The following is a 21,855-nucleotide window of genomic DNA, read 5'->3' as shown; positions in this document are numbered from 1 at the left end:
CCACATAGGGATACCCTTCCCCTTCGTCCCCCCCCCCACAAAAAATGCAGCCCTAAACAAAATAATATATATTATTATTAATAGTAACCCGGGTTTCCAAACTTATTTCCCATGTCAAAAAACCCCCATGTTCCTTCCCCCCTCTCCCCCCATTTATAAACAACCTTCAGCAAGATCTTGGAATTGGAAGGCATCATAGAACCAAAAACAAGGTATGTACAAAATTTTTCCACCTCTTTAATTTGCCATAATTGCCTTCTATACTCACCCATAATGCCCTAAAATATATATATATATATATATATATATATATATACACATACACCCCTTTTTTGAGTAATGTTAGCCAATATATTAAAATAAGGGACACTCCTAAACAAAAACAGGCTATAATAGCCGTAATTATATTAATAGTGAAAAGGTTTTATGTTTGGTCTCTAGAGAAGAGTAGAGAGAGTTGCTTGCCACATTATCTAATCCTTACTCCATCAGTGGCATTGATTTACTAACTTTTTATAATAGAGTAACAGCTGAGTTAGATAAAGGAAATGGCAACATGATGATTTTGCTGGATTTTGCAGAGGCCAGAATACCACATAGAACTCTGTTAAGCAAATTAGAACAAATGGGGATGGATATGAGACTGTTAAGTGGATAAGAGGGTGGCTCCTGGACAGATATCAAAAAGTAGTATATGGAGGGGCAAAATCAAGGTGAAAACATGTGGCTAGTGGTATGCCACTGGGACCATTGTTGTTTAATTTGTACATAAATGATATAAGAAATAACCTGAAAGGAAATATTCAGTTGGTTGCTGATGATGCAAAATTAGGTACAATAATAGTTAATCAAGGCAATGTGGAGAGCTTGCAGGATGATTTAAATAGTCAGTGTGAACAAAAGATAATGGGTATAAGTTTAATGTAAATGTTATGCATTTCGGGATAAATAGATTACAAGCTGTGTATCCCGTTGGGCATTACTCCAGGAAATAGATGAAATAGGTGGCAGACAGAGAGTTAAAGTTTAGAGGACATATTGCTAAGGTTGCTATAGTAGCTCATAAGATTACTTGGCTATTGAAGAACACATTAACAAGTAGAGATAAGGAAGTTATTCCTTTTTATAAGCCCTTGATATGCCCACATCTGGATTACTGTACTCTAGTCTGGTCTCTTGGGGGATGAAGAAGTGGTGGAGAAGATTCAGAGGCGAACAACCAAGATGATGAGTGGTCTGTGGAACATTCCCTCTGAGGATAGATTGAGAGTGTGTGGATTTCAGAAGTTAGTTGACAGGAGAATAAGAGGGGTTATATAGAGACATTTAAGTTACTTAAAGGATTTTATAGGATAAATGCAGGAGAAATGTTTCGACACTTGGCTAGAGGGACAAGAATAAAGAGTCACCCTGGAATTTGAATAAAGTGTGGTTAGTAAAGGTGCGAGGACTAGATTTTTTATTTGGAGAGTAGTGTATGAGTGGAATGTTTTGCCAGAGTCAGTTGTGAGCACTTTGTCTATCAATGGGTTCAAGGAGATGTATGATAGATTATATGGATAGATTGGGTTTCCTGCAGTGAGTCTTTGGACTCCATGGAGATGCCCATATAATAATAATAATAAAAATAATAATACTTTAATGATAACTACTTAGTTATTTTCATAAATTACATAGATCAAGTATGAAATAAAATTCTTACTTCATACTCTAACCAAAATAATCTGTTATTCTATAGGATAACTGTATTATATATTTTTACAGTAACACACATATATACATACATGGGCACACATTCCTGGAGACAACCCTAAAGTAAAGGTTATTAAAGATTTTATTATACTGTATTTAATCTCAAATAATAATAGAGTCCATAAATTTAATATAATGAGTGGTTTAATATTCAATTACACTGAAAGAAAAGTGCTTACAGTGATACCATTTCTTTCTTCTTTTAGGTTCAACTTCAGTAAATTATCTGTACTGAAACTCAATTCCTATTATGATAAAAAAATTACTAATGTCCAGAAATACATCCTAGTTACTTGGTTTTGATTTAACTAATTTATTATAATCCAATGGAAAGTTATTTTATGGAAAAAACTACTATCTAAATTTGGTCTTACCACACCACTTCCTACACTAGAAATACAGCTCCCATTATTCCCACTAATTCTTGGACTTTCAGCATTACTTGGTCGGAAAAAAGCTGCTACACTTGCTCTTCTACGAGAACCCTAAAAAAATTCAATATTTAAGACTAAGGAATCAATGATGTTATTGGAGATTTAAAAAATGCTTGTAATTATATTAATTATTTAATTATGATAGAAACACATACAGAATATGAGTTTTTCAGTAAAATTGGGAAAGACATTTGTTTCTTACTTCTCAAATGAATTTTTTAAACCTGTATTTTATAAAACCTTGAAAAAACATTAAAAACAACCACACTCGAAGCTATCATTTCTCATTTATTCCAACTTAAATATAAAGCATCTATTTTATGCTATATATCTAATTTATTTTGAAAAGGCACAACTGAGATTCTTTAGACAGAGTAGAAATAAAATATCTATTAATCATTACTAAGTTTATAGAAATTTGATATATGTGCTCAGATGGCATCCACCTCACAGCATGGGAGTAAGCTCATATTTGGTTGATTCAAAAAGTGTTTATCATATTATCGATCTATTGTTCTACTCTGGTGATGCTTAAAGTAACGGAGAAGGCATCAACAATCAACTTCAACATCTGGAGGACCATCAATTAATTAGTCACCACCTCTGGACATATGCTGTAGCAATGTTCAGAGAAATATGCCATTGCATTGACTACAAGCTATCACTGAGAGGCTCTCTTCAAATTTCCACCACATGATCTACCTTTCACTGTTTGTAACTGGGCCATCAGTTTTTCTCTCAGGTCATTCTCTGTGTTATGGTAGGTGTTCTCATTTTGGTCTTTTTCTATTAATGTAGCATTTTTCAGAGCTCTGTTAATTCATCTGTCCTCTCCATATATACATAAACAACACAAGGAAAAATCACAAGGACACTAATAACCTATTACGGAACATGACTAGTTGGTCCACAGACTTACAATGGAATCTGAAGTCACTACATCCATTGACGCCACGATTGTATGGTGCCCCAAAAATACACAAAAGTGGAGTTCTGCTATGCCTGATCGCTGATGGAAGAAATTCTCCTTCATATTTATTGCCCAAATACCTCTCCAGCCTCCTAAAAGGACATATCAGAAAAATCAGACACTTACATTAAGAATTCAAAGCTCTTTATTGAAAAATTAAAAAGCATTCCAATCTTAAAGAGAGACATACAGACATTCTCGCTAGCTTGGACGTGGTGTCTATATTCACCAACATCCCAGTAGAAGAAGTTATCAGTATCCTGTATAATCTTTCTGGAAGATACGGCTCACTTTTTTCGTTATTGCCTCAAATCTAATTATTTTAAATGGAATGACATTATATAAGAACAACTAAATGGCTTAGCTATGGGCAGTCGCCTCTCACAGCCCTGTGCAGATCTGTTCATGGAAAAGCTAGAAACAGACATCCTTTCAAAATTAGACCAAAACCTTTAGTATGGTAGAGGTATGTAGATGATGTCTTCATAATTTGGAGGGACACAAAAACAGCTCTTTTGGACTTTTTAAAAAAATTAATGCTTTCCATCAAAAAATACAATTCACTTTGGAACTGGAAAAAGATAATCAACTGCCATTTCTGGACACCCTAATAAAGAAACTAGCAAAGCATACCACAAAAATACACACGGGATGCTACCTTCATTTCAAATCAATTCACCATATTTCCCAGAAGCTCAAGCATAATACATATGCTCAAAAATAGAGCCACTAACATAATCTCAGAAGAACTATGATGAACTTACTCAAATATCAGAGACATTAATAAACAATGGCTATCCAAAGAATTTAATCAATAGGATTCTTCATAACAATCCCCACAACAACAACCTACCACCACTCAATATGTTTCAATAGTTATTCCTTATGCAGGTACAGTGTCGAAAAAGATCGCAAACCTTCTTAGGCCTTTCAACATCAGAGTTGAATTCAAACCTGTAAAGACTGTCTGCCACATTTTAAGATCACTAAAAGACATTAATGCTTTCTTCAAACATGGAGTGTACAACATCCCATGCTCTTGTGGCCTAAACTATGTAGGACAAATGTCGAGAAGCCTCGAAATCCGAAAAAAAAAAAGAACATATAGGTGATGTTAATAACAACAGAACAGACAATTCAGGTCTAGCCCATCATTTCGCGATGACAAACCACACCACTGAGTGGGATAGGAGCTCCATGCCTTATCTAGAAGAAAAAGACTTCTGTTGTAGAAACTTCAAGGAAGCCGTAGCAGTCCTCCGTTCTGGAGAAAATCTTAACAGAAACTAGGGAATGTTAATAGCTGACATATGGAAAACCTTAATAAGATCGCTCAGTTTGCCAGAATATCATTTTGCTCATAACTATAGAACATGCTCATACAACAGTGACTATACAACACATTCCATGCGTGTAATGTTACGCATCTGTTTCAATTTTTTAATTTATATGATAGTGTTACTCCATTTTCTCTGTACTAGCCATTTTGAGTTTTCTCTTACCATTATAAGACCTGAAGAAGCCAAACAGCTCCATTGGCAAAACTTGTTGGCATTGTGTTTATAAATCACTGGTCAATTAAAAATCAATATATCACAGTTTAAATTATACATAAACAACCTTATCTTACTAACCTCAAATGCTATATACAGTTTTGATGATGATGACAGCACTCTCAATCACTCCTACTCATAAATACTGATCTCCAATATCATCCTTCAATGGGATGATGGCAACCTAATCACCTTCAATGATTCCAAAACACAAATGTCCTTTTCTCACAAAAAAAAAATCTTATTGTTATAGAAAATTAGCAAAAAACATTCTGTACCAAAATTAACAGTCAATCAGTGTGGAACAAATAATGCAAAGGAAGACAGAGTACAAGACAACAAAAATGGTTAAACTACAACTGAAAGTGTCATGTGCTAGAAGACAGTTAATCATTTATGATATTCACACAGGATGAAAATATCTCAAATTTTTAAGATAGAGATTTAAGTTCAGGCAGTATAACAGAATGGTGGCTCTAGAATGGCAACTATCATTCCAGAGGATACTTTGGTCTTAATATTGTATTGTGAGAAAATGGATTCTGGGGGTTTAAGGTGCTCAACAGAGTACTAATGATTGCTAATTCTTCCCCCCACCTCCCAACAGAATGGCCTGTTTATCCAGTGTATGTTAAATTATACTCAAGGAATCTCAAACATTGGGTAGAGACAGAGGCAACAGATTCCTTTGTAGTTGGAAAAAAAATTATAAATTTTGTTCATTGGAAAATATGTGGGTATCAAGTTTCTACTAATAGGCATGGAAATACTAAAATGCATGGAATATTGCTCACATTTGTTTTTTGTATACAATTTATGAACACATGAATCTGCATGGAAGCAAGATCTTCTATTTTAAAAACTGCATCATTACTTACAGAAAAGTTTAATGTGCATCATTTGGATCTGGATAACATTGACTGGAGTTTAATTTACTGCGAATTTTCCCAATCTTATCTGATTAATAACTTAAATAATGGAAATTGGCAAAAGATGGTATTCATAGTGCAAAACAGTTTACTCAAATACCAAATTGCAGATCTGGTTGGTCAAACAGATAATTTCTGGTCACCACAGAATAGGCTGTGGGTTTGAATCCCACAGTGATGTGGATGTCAGTAAATCTTTTTAGGGAAGAGATAATTTTCATATACAGGTGTTTGAGACACCATACTGTTTAATAGAGATTTGAAATGGCTTAAAAAAGTATGTTTAGTCTCTGAAGTAGATGAACCAGGATTATGCAGCTGAGCCCATCAAAGTTATTAAATATATTATAATCTTGATGTAGCCTTCTAAGGAATGCAGAGAAAGAATTGAGGTTTCTAACCTTATGTCCAATTCTCACCTTCTCATGGTACATCCCATTGGATGAGTTAACAATTCGGGATTTAGCCAACCAAACTGTATTCTTATGGCTTCAACCAAAACAAAATGGTGCTATAAGTGCCTGATTAGACAAGGCACTTGTAGTTTTCATCAAGGAACTAAGGTTAATGGTGAAAAGTCAGCCACTGGAACAAAATCCAAGTGACAGAAGAATTAGAGAAATGCCATACTGACATAACTGATATTTCTGAAATAAAAACAAATTCAGAAAGAGTCCATCATGCCCCAGGAAGAGGTTATGATCAAATCAGGTGTGAGAAAAGGGGATGCATACCATTTCAGTGGTTATTCACCATCCATATGAATTACATACAGATGATGGATAAGTGCTGTATTACTATAGCACTTATGAAGGAAAGTGGCATTAGACCTCATATCCTAACTGGATATGTTAATCTTTACTCTGCAGGTAATGTTAAAGGATCTGTTAAATCAGTGTTTCCCAAACTATGTTCCAAGGAACGCCAGTGTTCCATGAAAGTGAATAAGTATTCTGTTAAAAAAATTATCAAAATTAAGTATAATTTCTGGGAAATTCCCATGCTACTCCTCTAAAACACTATTCATATAATTAACGGCTATTTTAGCCTGTTTTTGTTTAGGAGTGTCCCTTATATTTAATACATTGGCTAACATAACTCAAAAGGGGTATATATATATATAATTTAGGACATTACGGGCGAGTGTAGAAGGCAATTATGGCAGAATAAAAAATGTTGAAAAATTATGTACATACCTTGATTTTGGTTTAAAGATGCCTTCTAAATCCAAGCTCTTGTGGAGGGGGGGGGGGAAGAGGGAAAGAACATGGGGATGTACTTGGGACACGGGAAATAAGTTAGGGAACCCGGGTTACTATTAATAATATATATATAAATATATTATTTTGTTGCGGGGAGAGGGGGGAAAGGAAGGGGAAGGGTATCCTTATGTGGAAACTGGGGCAAGGGTACCCTTCCCCTTCCTTTCCCCCCTCTCCCCACAACAAAATAATATATATATATATTTATATATATAATTATTAATAGTAACCCGGGTTCCCTAACTTATTTCCCGTGTCCCAAGTACATCTCCATGTTCTTTCCCTCTTCCCCCCCCCCCCCCTTCCACAAGAGCTTGGATTTAGAAGGCATCTTTAAACCAAAATCAAGGTATGTACATAATTTTTCAACATTTTTTATTCTGCCATAATTGCCTTCTACACTCGCCCGTAATGTCCTAAATTATATATGTATATATATACCCCTTTTGAGTTATGTTAGCCACAAAAACAGGCTAAAATAGCCGTTAATTATTATTATCAAAATTAATATAAGCGTGGAATGGTTTTAAATGCTGCTACAAGTTCAAACATGTTTGACAATCAGGCACTCCTCACTTTGTGTGTGGATTGTGCTATTAAGGCCAGCGCATGCTGGCTTTGACTCAGCCACCTGCAGTTGTTGATACCTCCAAGTGCGAGTGAAGTATGGTGGTATCCATTCTAGGAAACATGCAGTCACAAGCAAGGTCAATGCAATGCGATGCGGCCCGGTGCACCTGTAGTGTGCGCTGTTGCATTTTTGTGATGCGATATAGCCCACTATGGCGATAGTGTGCGCTTGGCTTTACACTGAATATGAGACCGATGATACTCAACTCTAATCGAGGTGTTCTGTTAAAATTTCAGGATTTGTGAAGTGTTCAGTCATAGGAAAAGTTTGAGAAACCCTGTTTTAAATTATCTCTTAAATGAATCTAGTACAAGTCTGCAGGATTCTCAGCCGCATCCTGAATAGTAAAACTATAGAAAAAGTATAACTTTTGCTTTTTAGGCACAATTTTAAGTGCACACTGCAAATTAAATAACAAAATAAAAAACAGAATAAGTAAGGCTGGTATGGTAGGGATTTGAAAGAATAAATTTATATGGAATAAGAGAGAAATTAATCAGTCAAAACACTCAAGTAGCTGTATACAAGATAGCATTCAAACCTGTTTTAACTTATGGATCTGAGAGCTGGTTAGAAATGAAACAGTAATCGAAGTTTGGAGATCACAGACATGAGATGCATGAGAAAAATTTCATTAAATATGAAGATATTGGAAGGAACTTGACATTATCAGCATTCAGTAATGTGTGAACTGAGCTAATCTGAGATGAAATGGTCACTTCAATGGAATGGCAGAGGAAAAGTTAACAAAACATATGTTTAATGCAGAAAAAAGATGCACAGGAAGACCAAAAAGTTAGGTGGACTGATGCAATCAGAAGTGTTTTAGATGAATGAAATAATAGATCTAACAGTATTAGTGTTCTGACAGATAAGGCTAATTTAGAGGAAACTTGTTGATAAGAAATTAGTAATAATGCAAACTGTATAGTATCCTCTACATCCTTTGAGAATACATCTAAGGAATTTGATGCATAAAAAAATAAATAAAATTGCATCATCAGCTTATCAAAGAAATAAAAAAAAATTATATCTGCAATTAAGAAAGAAAAATATATATAAAATTAACACACGTAGAACTTCAGTTAATACGTTAGCCATGTAGAATATACGAATGTAGAATATTCATCGTATGTCAATGTCTGAATATATTTTCATTTTTTTGACATAGCACCAGATTGCTTTGATTTCAGTGCTTGACCTGTTTTTTACTATCGTGTTCACAGTAGACATGGAGAGTCCAAGATCTTCTGCTAATTGCGCACATGTTCTAGCATGCCAATCTACATGTCGCAGAATTGCCATATTTTCTTCTACCAAAATACATTCGTCTTTTTTCTCCATGTTACTAACATGAATCATTCACCACTGCAATTTGAAAGCAATTATCACATGCTAAATTACATAGCAGAAATTCTGCAATATACTACGTGCTTCTGAACTGCAACTACAAACACCAACACTGCAAGCTAGTGAATCAATATTACACGAACTATGGTTTATTCACTGATATCCAATATTCACAAGTAACAACTGTTACTTGGTAGAAGTGTGAATGTGATTTCACAATTTGTGTATGATCCTTGTTCACGATTTCAATACAGCACAGTGAATGTGAAATCACACCACAACATGTTACGGGTGGCATGAACTACTGACAGTTTAAAATTAGTGATATGAAAACTTCACGGTATCAATTTGTACTGCGATTGAAAAATCATAGTATCGCTCATCACTACATCACTGCTGAAAGCGTGCAAATCACCGTGATGGCAGAAACGAAACTACAGTTGAAAGCAACATCACCTGGGAACAGAAATCGATTCGAAAATCAGTGTTGCTACCCGAGAAAAAACTGCAAATCACAGGAAATAACATCCACATCAAGTTGTTAATGGTGGGAAAACAATATATCGTAAGAATATGCCTTAAGATGGGACAACGGAAAATGATGTAAATGACAGGAAAACGTAAATTGCAGAAACGTAAAAACGAGGTTTTACTGTATTTTATTAAACAATTTGTTATATTTGCTTAAACTCTCGGGTGAGCCTGTAACTCCTAGAGAGCACATCCCAGATGGCAGATTGAGGAATGCCTCCCAGACATGGGTGGTAGGAGGGAAATGAAATACCTCCTGTGGACCAACAGGCACTCAGGAGCATCTGATCCAGAATGGGCAGCCCTGAACAGAGACTGATCCAAAATGGACAACTGACGAAATAGGGAACTTCTCCCCTGCACAGTATTAGCTCCAGTGTTGTATTATAGATTGACACAGAAGCAAAAGAAGTATGCCAGGCTGAACGTGTGAAATATGCTACTGCAGGAAAAGGCAACCTCATGAGGATTTACACCTGGAATGTTAGAGGAATGAATCAAGCTGAGAAACTGGTGAATGTATGTAAAGAAATGGAGAGAATCGGAATTGATATCTTAGGAACAGAAGAAATTTATTTTTTTGGAGAGGGGCAGACCAATTTGATATATGTCTCCCAAATGGAAAACAGCACGTCACCACATCATTGGGAGAACAAAACAGGAAAAGGTGTATCCTTTATTTTGAAAAAAAAAAAAAACAAAAACTAGAAAATCCATAATCTCAATATAGGAATATCTTGGAGATATTCTTGTATATTGAAGTGATTTTATATTCCTGTGATTTTATACTTGTAAAATCACAGCCTAAAGCAGTGTGTTCCAAACTTTTCATGTTGGTGACACTCTTTTTAGACAAACACAATTTCGCGGCATAGTAATTCAGTCTGATGTGCTTCTCATGGATCACGTGGCCAGATCAGATGTAGTTTAAGTATATGCTTTTACAATTATATTTTGTATAACTTTTAGAAGGTTTATTTAAAAATATCTTCCTGTTCATCTGATACCCGGTTAATAAAAATTGACTATTTATAGTAAGTGATTAATCACTTACTCCTTTTAAAACTGATCCCATTATTACTATAACAAGCAACTCCTTTTGATATTTAATAAGATCAAATATCAAAGTGATGGTTGCATGCAAGTTAATAGGCTCATCCGGGTGGTTGACCAAATATCTTCTTTAACGGCGCTAACTAAAAGTCATACTGGTACTTTGAGAAATGGATTTCGCTGTGGAAATTTTCAGCGATTATTCTGTTTAACGCTTTATGTTTGTGCGACACACCTTCACACTGCAGCCAACACACTAACGTGTCGCGACACACAGTTTGGGAAGCTCTGCCCTAAAGATATCATCATGAAAGTATATGCACCGACTAGCACAGACCCAGATGAAGAAGTAGAAGGATTTTATGAACAAATAAGTGAAACAACAGATGGACGAAAGAAAGACAAAGTTGTACCTGTGATGGGCAACTGTAATGCAAAGATTGGGAAGACAAGGATAAGCAAACATATGGATTAGGACAAATCAATGACAGAGGAGAATGACTGTTGGAATTTTGTAACCAAAATGACCTAATAATCGGAAACATTCTATGATAAAAAGAAAGCACAAGACATACTTGGACTGCTACAGATGAAATCACAAAAAACCAAATAGACTTCATTCTGATTAACAGAAGATACAGAAACAGTGTCAAGAAGGTGAAAATAATACCAGGAGCAGACTGTGGCTTGCACCACAGATTACTGTTAATGACAAAATAAAACTCAAGAAAATAAAGAAAACAATGAAGAGTGAAGTGGAATCTAGAAAATTTAAAAGCAAATAAAAAACATTCCAAGATGGAATAAGTAAAGAACTGAGGAACAAAGAAAACCCTAACTGGGAAAGCCTTAAAGAACTAATAATTAGCACAGCAAAAAAAGGTTATTGGTAAAAAAGAAAGAGCCAGAAAAAAACAAACAAACATGGATGACAGAGAAAATACTGGACTTAATGGAGGAAAGAAGAAAAGTAAAAAATAAAAAAGGACAGAAAGAATAACATAAGAAATTGGATAAGCAAATTAAAGATGAATGTAAAAGAGTAAAACATGAATGGATCAATCAAAAATGTAAAGGAAATAGAAGAATTAGATAAAGAAAATAAAATTACAGAGAAATATAACAAAATTAAAGAACTTAACATAATGGCATAAGAAAAATCATGTTAAAGAATCAAATCAAAGAAAAAGATGGAAATTTTTTTCACTTGGCTATGCTACCAATTATATATTTGGTTTAATCCTTTATCCAAGTGTAAGCAAACAAAGTTTGTGCCTGAAGTATTTTTAGGACTGGGGCAACTCGTGGTAAAGGTGGAGTAAGTTCTGATCACTTGCCTTAGTATCTCCCTGCGGACATGTATATACATATACATGTATATAATTATACATGTCCGCAAGGAGATGTTCTTTGAATTATGGGAGATACTACGGCAAGTGATCAGATCTTACTCCACCTTTACGAGTTGTCCCAGTCCTGAAAATACTTCAGGCACAAACTTTGTTTGCTTACACTTGGATAAAGGATTAAACCAAATATATAATTGGTAGTATAGCCAAGTGAAAAAACTTCCATCAACTATCTCTAATCCAGAGAATTTTAATAATAAGATGTTGATGCCTTTTGGCAACTGGTATATGGTGATATGACTTCCGAATTACTTCCACCTTAGTATCACCTTCTGGATCTGGCTCCCACTGATGAGACCTCAATTAAGGTTGAAACCGGTCTGGATAGTGACCCTTTCCCTTAATGCATAGCATTATACATGTCCTCAAGGAGATGTACTCTACATTATGGGAGATACTAAGGCAAGTGATCAGAACTTACTCCACCTTTACCACGAGTTGCCCCAGTCCTGAAAATATTTCAGGTGCAAACTTTGTTTGCTTATACTTGGATAAAGGATTAAACCAAATATATAAAAAGATGGAAAGATTGTCAAGCCTGAAGATATTAATAATAGGTGGAGGGAATACATTTCAGAACTATACATGACAGAAGCAGATTAGAAATCCCTAAAATCGAAGAAGAATAAAGGACCAGAACTACTTGATGAGGAGTTAGAAAATGCAATAGATAGTTTGCCAAATGGGAAAACACCAGGAGATGATATACCAGCAGAAATAATTAAAAACTTGGGAAAAGATGGAAGGAATTGTTTGAGAGACATAAAGAATATAAAACAACAAAGGGAAGGTACCGGAGGATTTCAAGAAATCAATCTACATTCCAATCCCAAAAAGCAACAATACATATGTATGTATGAAGAGTATAGAATTTTAAGTGTAATCTCACAAACACCTAAGAGTATACTGAATCTAATACATGTAAATATAAAGAACCAAATCAGTGAAACACAAAATGGTTTTGTGGAAAGAAGAGGCACAATAAATAGCATCTGGAACCTATCTTGTATAACTGAAAGAACAATTTGAATTAGTCAGATCAGTGCATCTGTACTTTATAGACTTCCAGAAGGCATTTGACAGAGTATGATAATGACAAAAAAAAAGACCTGAAAATAATCTCAACTGTACTGGGGACCAAAAGCTGGCTTGCAAGGCAAACAAACTTGCAAATTATTGCATAATTTGTCAAGTTTGGTTTTGTGAATAATATTCACTTTAGTTTTTCATTAAATTCACTTACTTTTAATATGAAATATCCATTAAAAAAATGGTCTTCATTAATGTTCAGCTAGAGAAGTCTTGTTAAAAACTATGACAAAGCACACAACTAACATGCTAGTTACATTAAACAACAATAACTAGGAACACTGGGACACTCCATACTTCAGGAAATTTATAATCGATAAAAAGATGAATAAAATATTAAAACTGTTCTGAACATACTAGTAGAATAATTGAAGAGTTCAGGGTTAAATTAGATAAATAAAATGGTAGCAAACTGGTCTTATTTAATTTTGTTTTGTGTGTGTTTACACATGCATGTGCTGATGGCAGAAAGTGTCCCAGCCTATCTAGTTAAGGGTTAATATGAAAGGATTGAAGTACAATAAATACTATTGGAGTTTAGTTAATTTTATATGTTAATGCAACATGCAAGTTTTAATGAAATATTACAGTCAAATGGATTAATATTCTGGCTCCTGAAAATTCAGAAATAATTACATGCTTCTCTTTTAAACTAGGATATGGTATATCATGAACAAATTTATATAAGAAAGCAGCAAATTACAAATGTTAAGAAAAGTTTAAAAATTTCAGCCAAAATAGAAGCAAATGCATGCAATACCTTTGTTAGTTTCTCCATTTCCAGCTAAAATGATACTTGGCAGCAAGTCAAACATCTGAAATGTTTTTCCCTGCTTCAAATTAAGAGTTAGTACATATACATATTGAAGGTTGTTATATAAGTACAAGAAAATTATTTTAACAGCAGAAGCTACTCAAAAACCACTATCACCATCATTATCAGTTCTATCACTAACTACTGGGTGATATATATATGCAACAAAGATTTAACTCCTAGATGAGTAAGATAATATTTATCAGTGGAACGAAGCAATCATTCAATCACAAGATTGTAAATGACATGAATTTATCATAAACTGATGTTTTTATGAAGGCACTTTAAAGATTTTCTAATTTAATTTTTCTATTCAACAATAAATAATTAAATAGAAAAAACAAGTGATATAATTAAAAAATTAAATTATTAACATTTAACGTTAGGTTAGCGAGTTCTTTTTCAGATTATTCAAGTTAGTTAAATGTAACACATTAACATGTATAATGATGTAAACAAGGTAACTAATATATTTACATAAACAGATTGATAATTGCAATAGTGTTACAAAACATGCTAAACATTCTGGAATATTACAAAGAATTAGTGCTTGTTAAATATGTTTTCATTTGATAGCCAATTTACATTTCCACATCTGAACCATTTCAGATTTTTCTTTAACAAGACTGCCACAAGGATTTGTATTCATATTTTGAAACATAAAATTCATCTTAATTGTAATAATTCATGAAACACTAAGATCAATTAATTACTTGCCTATTTCCAAAGTATAAATTTATCTTGCAAGATACTGTTCTTTATCCAATAACTATATTAAAATATATTATTAAAAAGTAATTTTTCTTAGTTATGATATCCTAAACAGGCTGGAATATATCCTCATGCTTGGCTGAATCAAGCATATGAAATATATATGCTATTTTAAGATTAGAATATGCACATGCAACGGCATTTATGACAGTGCTCTCATACTAAGAGTGATGATTTCATCCAGGATTGGTACAACTGCTTAAAATAATAGGCTTCTTTGTACTTGTCAGGACCATCATACAATGGTCCTGACAAGTACAAATATATAATTCTCGCTTATCATAATCATAATTACAAAAAACAGTAATTTCTACTGACTTGCTCTTATTTAGACTGCTGGATAATCAACTTATCCAAATGGCATATCCTAAGATTTCTACTTGCTGAATGATGAAATCCCCAGTTATGATTGAACGTCTCATGCTGGTGGTTGCAACTTTGTAATTGTCATAATAAAAGATATGTGCTTTCTTCCATTTACTATAATTAAATTTCATGTCATTATAGTATCACAGTAACTGATGGTAAGGTCATTATTTTTAGTATGGAAGTGCTGTCATAAATACATTAGCTTTCATGTTTGGTGTAGATGAGTATAAAGATAATTATCATTACATGTTCTACAGAACTAGAATGTTCTTGATACATATCAATTTTTAACAAAATAGGTAAATCAACTTACCTTAAAAAGACAATTACTGACACTGAAAAACAACACATAAAATGGTTCTGTAATGGTTTTCTTAAATGTATAAAGGTTTTGAGCATGACAACTCTAAACATCAGGTTGTAATATGAAGAATACTGTAGTTAAATAAGACTCCTTTGTACAAATATTTTCCACAGGATATGCTTGAAAAGGAAGGCCACTATATTCTACTTTAGAAAATACAAATCTGAGAGACAATTCTGGAATCTACCTCTGCTTTAAGAAACTATTCAAACCTCAACAAATTTGAGTGCATGACACTATCTTAAATTTAGGATTTCAGGACTGCCTTCAATTGTCATGATTCAGTCTTCTCACTAATGTAATGCCTTCTTGCTACAAGTTTATGTACCTGTCTATGTACACATAGCAGTCTATACATTGTTCCCTGATATATTGATGGAGGGATAACCATGTATTAATTATTAGAATAAAGTTACACAAAATCACAGCTGAATATTTATTTAAGACTGGTTAAAATGCAAATATTTCAGAACGTGGATTGTGAGCTATCATCAATGGATTACAGTTAGAAATTTAAAAACAAATCAAACAATGAAGATATATGGAAACAGCATTTCCTTTCCTTGAATGCAGTCACAAGACAGCCAAGTAAAAAAAAAGATACTATTAGGATCAAATGAAATGTGTGTGTGTGTGTGTGCATGACGCTCATGTATGTGAGAAGCTGTATAGTTGCCAGCCTGGTTGGCTAAGTAGTCAGATTATCCGCTCTCCAGCCAAAAGGCTGCTAGATCAAATCCTGCCGTGGGCATGAATGTTTGTGAAAATACTAATGGTGATGATAATGATGGGCGGTAGATGGCGTTGGTGGTGTAGATGATGATGATAGTAGTTGTGGTTCACTGTAGTTGGTGGAGACAGAGTTGTAGAGTAGGGCATTCCCTCGATGAGTCTTTGGACTCCCTGAAGGTGTTACGTAATAATAATAATAATTATTATTACAGGCAACTTCAAGGAGTCAACAGACTCATCGAGGGAAGCCCTAACATTATGTCAAGAACAACTATTCGGCATTCACACAGTATCTATCATACCTAACAGACTTTAGCAGCTTATTCCACTCATTCACCACTCCTCCAAGTAAAAAACCTAGCTCTAACACTCTTGCCCAGCTTCCATGTATGGCCCCTAGTCCTCCGACCACCAGTCCTATTCTCAAAAATTTCTTCTGAATTAATCTTATAGAAACCCTTCAGTAATTTGAATGTCTTAATCATATCACCCCTTCTCCACCTATCAACCAATTTCTGCAACCCACAAATCTTCAACTTGTTCTCATAAGGTTCATTCCACAGACCTGCCACCATCTTGATCACTCGTCTCTGGATCCTCTCCCCATCAAGAAGAAACCCTGGCATCCATATCTGGGCACTGTAGTCCAGATGGGGTCTTATCAGGGCTTGTTACAGAGGAACAATAACCTGTTTGTCTCTGCTTTGTTAAAGTATTTTTCAGCAACCAAGTGATTTGATGAGCTGATTTAGCCAACTATGCGATGTGCCCCCTAAAGTTCAACTCCCTATCCACCAACACTCCCAAATTCCTGGCCTCATCAATCTGCAGGAGTACAGTTCCACTAATGTGATATACTGCTGCTAATCTTTTCACTCCAAGATGCATAACCATATACTTTGCCACATTAAATTGACATCCATTCTCCTTAACCCAGTCCTCCAAACTATCAAAATCATCTTGCAAAATTTTGACAACCTGTTGCACTCACTATTGCTCTACCCAACTTTGCATCATCAGCAAACAAATGAACACTTCCTCTCAGATCCTTTCCTGTATCATTAATGAACAAATTGAAAAGTAGTGATCCAAGAACAGAACCCTGCAGCACACCACTAGTCACAGGCTGTCTTCTGGACTCTACTCCTGAATAAACCACTCTCTGATATCTCTCCATCAACTACCCTCCTATCCATCCCCATATGCTGCAGTTTACTGATTAGAATTCCATGTGGTATCCTGTTAAAGGCCTTAGAGCAAGGTCCAGTAGAATCACTGTAAACCCATTACCCTTATCCAGTTCAGCCATCACTGTGTTATAAAATGTGAGCAAGTTACTCAGGCATGATCTACCCTTCACAAAACCATGCTGTCTCCCATACAGTATCCCATTTTCATCTATCCAATCCTGTATTTTTCTCTTGACTAATTTCTCCAAGACCTTGACAACGATTCCTGATATGCTGATCGGTCAGTAATTTACAACAGCAGCCTTGGAACCTCCTTTATGCAGTGGAACTATTTTCCCCTCTTTCCATCCCCTCGGGACTAACCCAGACCCGAGACTCAAATTAAACAAAATGGTCAAGGGCACTAACAATTCTTTAGCCGCTTCACGTACAACACGAGCTGGTATACCATCCAATCCCACAGATGTATTCACATTGAGGTTTTGTAATAGTCTATTTACCTCTACTTCATTCATCACAATTCCCATATAAGCTATTGGTTCATTCATTCCTGCAATGTCACCAACTGGATGATATACTCTTGCAAAGTGCTCGCTCAGTAATCAAACTATATCAACTGATTTGGTTACCTCCTTACCATCGGCATTCTTTAAAATCATCTGCCATATACATTTTTTCTTTTACTTGCCATATATCAAAAAAAAAAAACTGTTTGGAATTCTCTTTAGCCTGCATGGCTAATGTTCTTTCATAATCCGCTTTTGCTTTTCTTACCACACTCGTTACCCTTCTGGCCTGCATTTTATACCGTTCATGTGCCTGCCAGTCACTTTTCTCCTTAAATTCCCTCCATAGTTGTTTCTTTTTTCTTTTCTTTTTTTTTTTGCAGCTCAAGCCTAATGGCGTTATTCATCCATTTAACCCCTAAATTGATTTATTATTCGGAATCTAGGTATACAGTCAGCCATTGCCTCATGCAAACACTTCTTAACCGCCTCCCATGCACTATCAACATCCAGCCCTTGCAGTTTTACATGCCATGGCACTGAACCAATCAAACTCCTAAGCTTGTCATACTTACCAACCCGATAATTCCACATGTACCCTGTATTAATTGTAAATTCCACACCTTTAGCCACCTCCCAAGTCAAGACCTTATGATCACTCTCACCAATTGGTGGCAATGTGGTCATATTCGTTACAGCCAAATTCTCAGATGCAATTACTAGGTCAAGTACTCTCTGACCCCTAGTATTTTCCATTACATGCTGTCGCAGATAGTTATCCCTTAATAACTGCATAAAATCCAATTCCTTCCTCCCATGTGTCCTCTCCTCCTTCCAATCAATGTTATCATAGTTGAAATTTCCCATAATAATTACCCTTCTTCCACTCTTTTCTTCTATTTGCTTATGCATACTATCTCCACCATCTATTCCATCCCCTGGTCTACAGCAGCACCCAACTGTATATTTTGTTGTGCTAATCTCAATCTCACACCAAATAGCCTCAAATATGCTCTTTTCTCTGTCCTGCAGTTCTACTTCTATTCTTCTTGGCTGTAGCTCATTAGCTATCATCAATAACACTCCTCCCCCCCCCCCATTTTGTACTCCCTGTCACTCCTGAGCACACCATACCCCTCACATTCAATCTCACTAGCTATATCATCTTCTGTCAGCCATGTTTCACAAGTGCCAATAATCTGTGCCCTGAAAGTGCCAACCAAGGTCAAAAATTTTTCCTTCTTGTTCCTAATACTTCTGGCATTAGTATACACAAATTTCAGCAGCCCATTTGTCCCATCCCTATTTTGATGCCTTATACTAACTATCCCATTCTGATTTGTTGTCGTTTGTACTCGCTCGGGCATATCACACACATTCTTACACTCAACTGTCTCCCTAAAGTCTGTATATCTCCTTCCCCCCCCTTTAATAACTCTAGTTTCCCTGATTCTGCACATCCACTTCCACTTAATTCAACAACACCTTTTCAAGTCTCCGTACACCAAATCCATTCAAATGTAAACCATCCATCTTATATAAATCCTTTCGCCCATCGAACTCACTCCACAAATTCCATACCACTCCTCCTGCATAATCCGTGCATAAAGTCATTAGCAATTTTGGCCACCCTCCTATACTCTTCACTGTCATACCATGGCAACAGACTCACCATCCTAACTCTCTCACTCTTCTCTTTTGCTACCTCAAGCAATTCCTTCAAATCCTCTCTCATAGCCATTTTATCTCCTTTCAAATCATTTGTTCCTGCTACCACTATCAATTCTTTCACCCTTTGCTTTTGCATTCTAATTGACTCGCTTACATCCTTAACATTCGCACCAGGTTGATACGATTTTGTTAAACTCTCATCCATAATAATAATAGTTTTCGTGAGAATTGGTATTGAAAGTCCATTAAGGTTGAGATTAGGAAGATGTAGAAGGACATCAAGAATTTCTTTAAAGATACGTTTGTATTTATGGGAAGATCTGTGTATATCTGTATGGGAAGATCTTAATATCATTTCAAAGGATCCCGTGGTTAGTACTATTAATCCCATTTCTACCAGATGAGGTTTGTTGTTTCTTGGAAGCAACATAGGACTGATGTTCAAAGATACACGTAGAAACAGATTGGACCATTTCTCCAAAGGAGAATAAACTACCAGTTGTATGGGACTGAACATGCTCTAGGTAGCAGCAAAGGTGGAATTTTATCTTTTGGAGGTAGTAACATAGAACTGATTGAATTAACAACCTACATTGTGATAGAGATATTGAATTTCTTTAAGATAAGAGCAATGTATTCCGAAATGCCTTTAATATACATGATGGAAATTCTCTACGAGTCATCTTTTCTAACACAGGTTGGAGAAAAATATTTGATAAACTAATGTTTTGAGGTTATAAACATTGAAAATCGATTAACCTGTCTTAGTTAATTAAATATTCAACTGTGATTTATGTAACTATTCTAACTGTTCCCTGATGATGGGGTATTAATTACATTATTCTAATATATAACATACTCTGTATTGTAATATCCTTATTAAAACAACTAGTATAAAGAATTAAATTTCATTCATAAGTTTAACTTAAGATTTTAATTAGCCACTTGTTTTAAACTACATAAAATGATACAAGACAAAGCAATTTTGCAATAATATTATTTTACAGTGATGTAATTCACTGTCACAGTTAAATTTATATTTAGCTTATATATACATAAGACCTCTTTTTATTTGCTGGCATATATAACATAATTTGTTACTGTTCTGTCTAATTGTGTCACTAAAAATGGCCAAATTTAAAATTGAGATGACTGGAAAAATTTTAGTAGAGATACCAACTATACAATTTCATTAAATGTTATCCAGTCAGGGGAAGTTGCTTTGGATCATTTTGAAATATCTATCTGGAAAAATATGTCTTGTCTGATTTGACTCAAAACAGGAATGCCAGGAAAACTCATGAGAGTTTTTAAGTATAAAATAGTAAAGATTCATTCATCTGATTTTTATCCACTCTGCTAGAGTAATCACTTCATATCATTTTAAAACATGTGCCCTGAAAGTGGTCTAATTTAAAACTAAACTGAGTTGGCTTAAATTTTTGTAAATATTACAAATAAACAATTAAAAAAAACCCTCCTGGACAGAGCAAATGAATATGCATACAGATAAATGGTACAGAATTGACTACACAACCAGAAAATTTGAAAAACATGATTAAATTAGAGATTTTTTTAAACGCATTTATCTTATTTAGGAATTTATGTAAACTGTCCTCTTTCCTAATTCGTATGCAGAACTCACAAATTTTCACTAGTTCCTGCATTAGTGAAAATTATAGGTCTTTCTATAATCAGCTCTTCAGTCATATTTACAATTACCTAATTTCACTCAAATCAGTTTATTTTTATTCTATACAATTCAGTACTAAGTGTACGTTTACACAGCTTATCTGCTTTTTTTTTTTTTTTTTTTTTTTTGTATATCTCTTTTCACTGCAATACTCGCTCATTTAGAAAGCAATAATTAACCAAAACTTAAGTTTATTGGTCAAAGTTCTAGTTCACATTTTTTTAAAAAAGAAATTGCATCAAAAAACTTACAGGCTTTGAAGATCCACCCACAGAAAATGATCTTGATGCAAATGATCGCTTACATTCTTCTGAGCCTTCACCACTAGCCTTCTCATCTGGTAAAAGTTGATTTTCCTTCAATAATCGTCTGTAATCTTCCAGTTCCTGATGCTCTTTCTCTTGAAGTTGCCTGACATGTTCTATATACGACATAATGATTTCAAAAGATTGATTCATTCTCTGCTCCTAGAAATGTATAAAAAATTGATATTTTGTTTATTAAAGTTAATGATATTGCCATTTAAGAGCGATAAGTATAATCTGCAAGTTGCTATGTTCTTATCAAAATAAAACCATAACTTGAATCATAATCTTGAACTCTTCTGTAGTAAAATGTCATATACACCAAGTTGAATCCAGTGAGTCTTGTACGAAGGCGATTTTTTGCCAGACTTAATTTTGAAAAAAATTGCTTGCATTGATAGGTAGTAGAAAACAGAGAAGCTATTTTCAAGGCATTATTTTTTAAAGAAGGGAATTTCTCAGAATCAGTAGATTTGT

The 21,855-nt window shown here is 34.7% G+C and overlaps 1 protein-coding gene across 4 annotated transcripts in view; it reads right to left on the bottom strand.

Moving 5' to 3' along the window:
* Nucleotides 1–21,855, bottom strand: part of LOC150104923 (uncharacterized) — a 431,839-nt gene that overhangs the window by 65,291 nt on the left and 344,693 nt on the right. For 3 of the 4 annotated variants that reach the window (XM_090395426.1, XM_090395427.1, XM_090395429.1), the window contains 2 exons: nucleotides 21,325–21,540; nucleotides 2,127–2,237 (listed from right to left, as the gene is read on the bottom strand). In XM_090395426.1, coding sequence (XP_090251552.1) covers nucleotides 2,127–2,237; nucleotides 21,325–21,540 — 327 coding nt within the window. The remainder of the gene's footprint in view (nucleotides 1–2,126; nucleotides 2,238–21,324; nucleotides 21,541–21,855) is intronic. The other variant, XM_090395428.1, reaches the window with a different exon arrangement.

Source organism: Typopeltis vanoorti, chromosome 7 (assembly GCF_054136105.1).
Source record: "Typopeltis vanoorti isolate ZY-2024b chromosome 7, IOZ_Tvanoo_1.0, whole genome shotgun sequence".
NCBI classification, from domain to species: Eukaryota; Metazoa; Arthropoda; class Arachnida; order Uropygi; family Thelyphonidae; genus Typopeltis; species Typopeltis vanoorti.
This window is presented reverse-complemented; position numbering and strand designations above follow the sequence as displayed.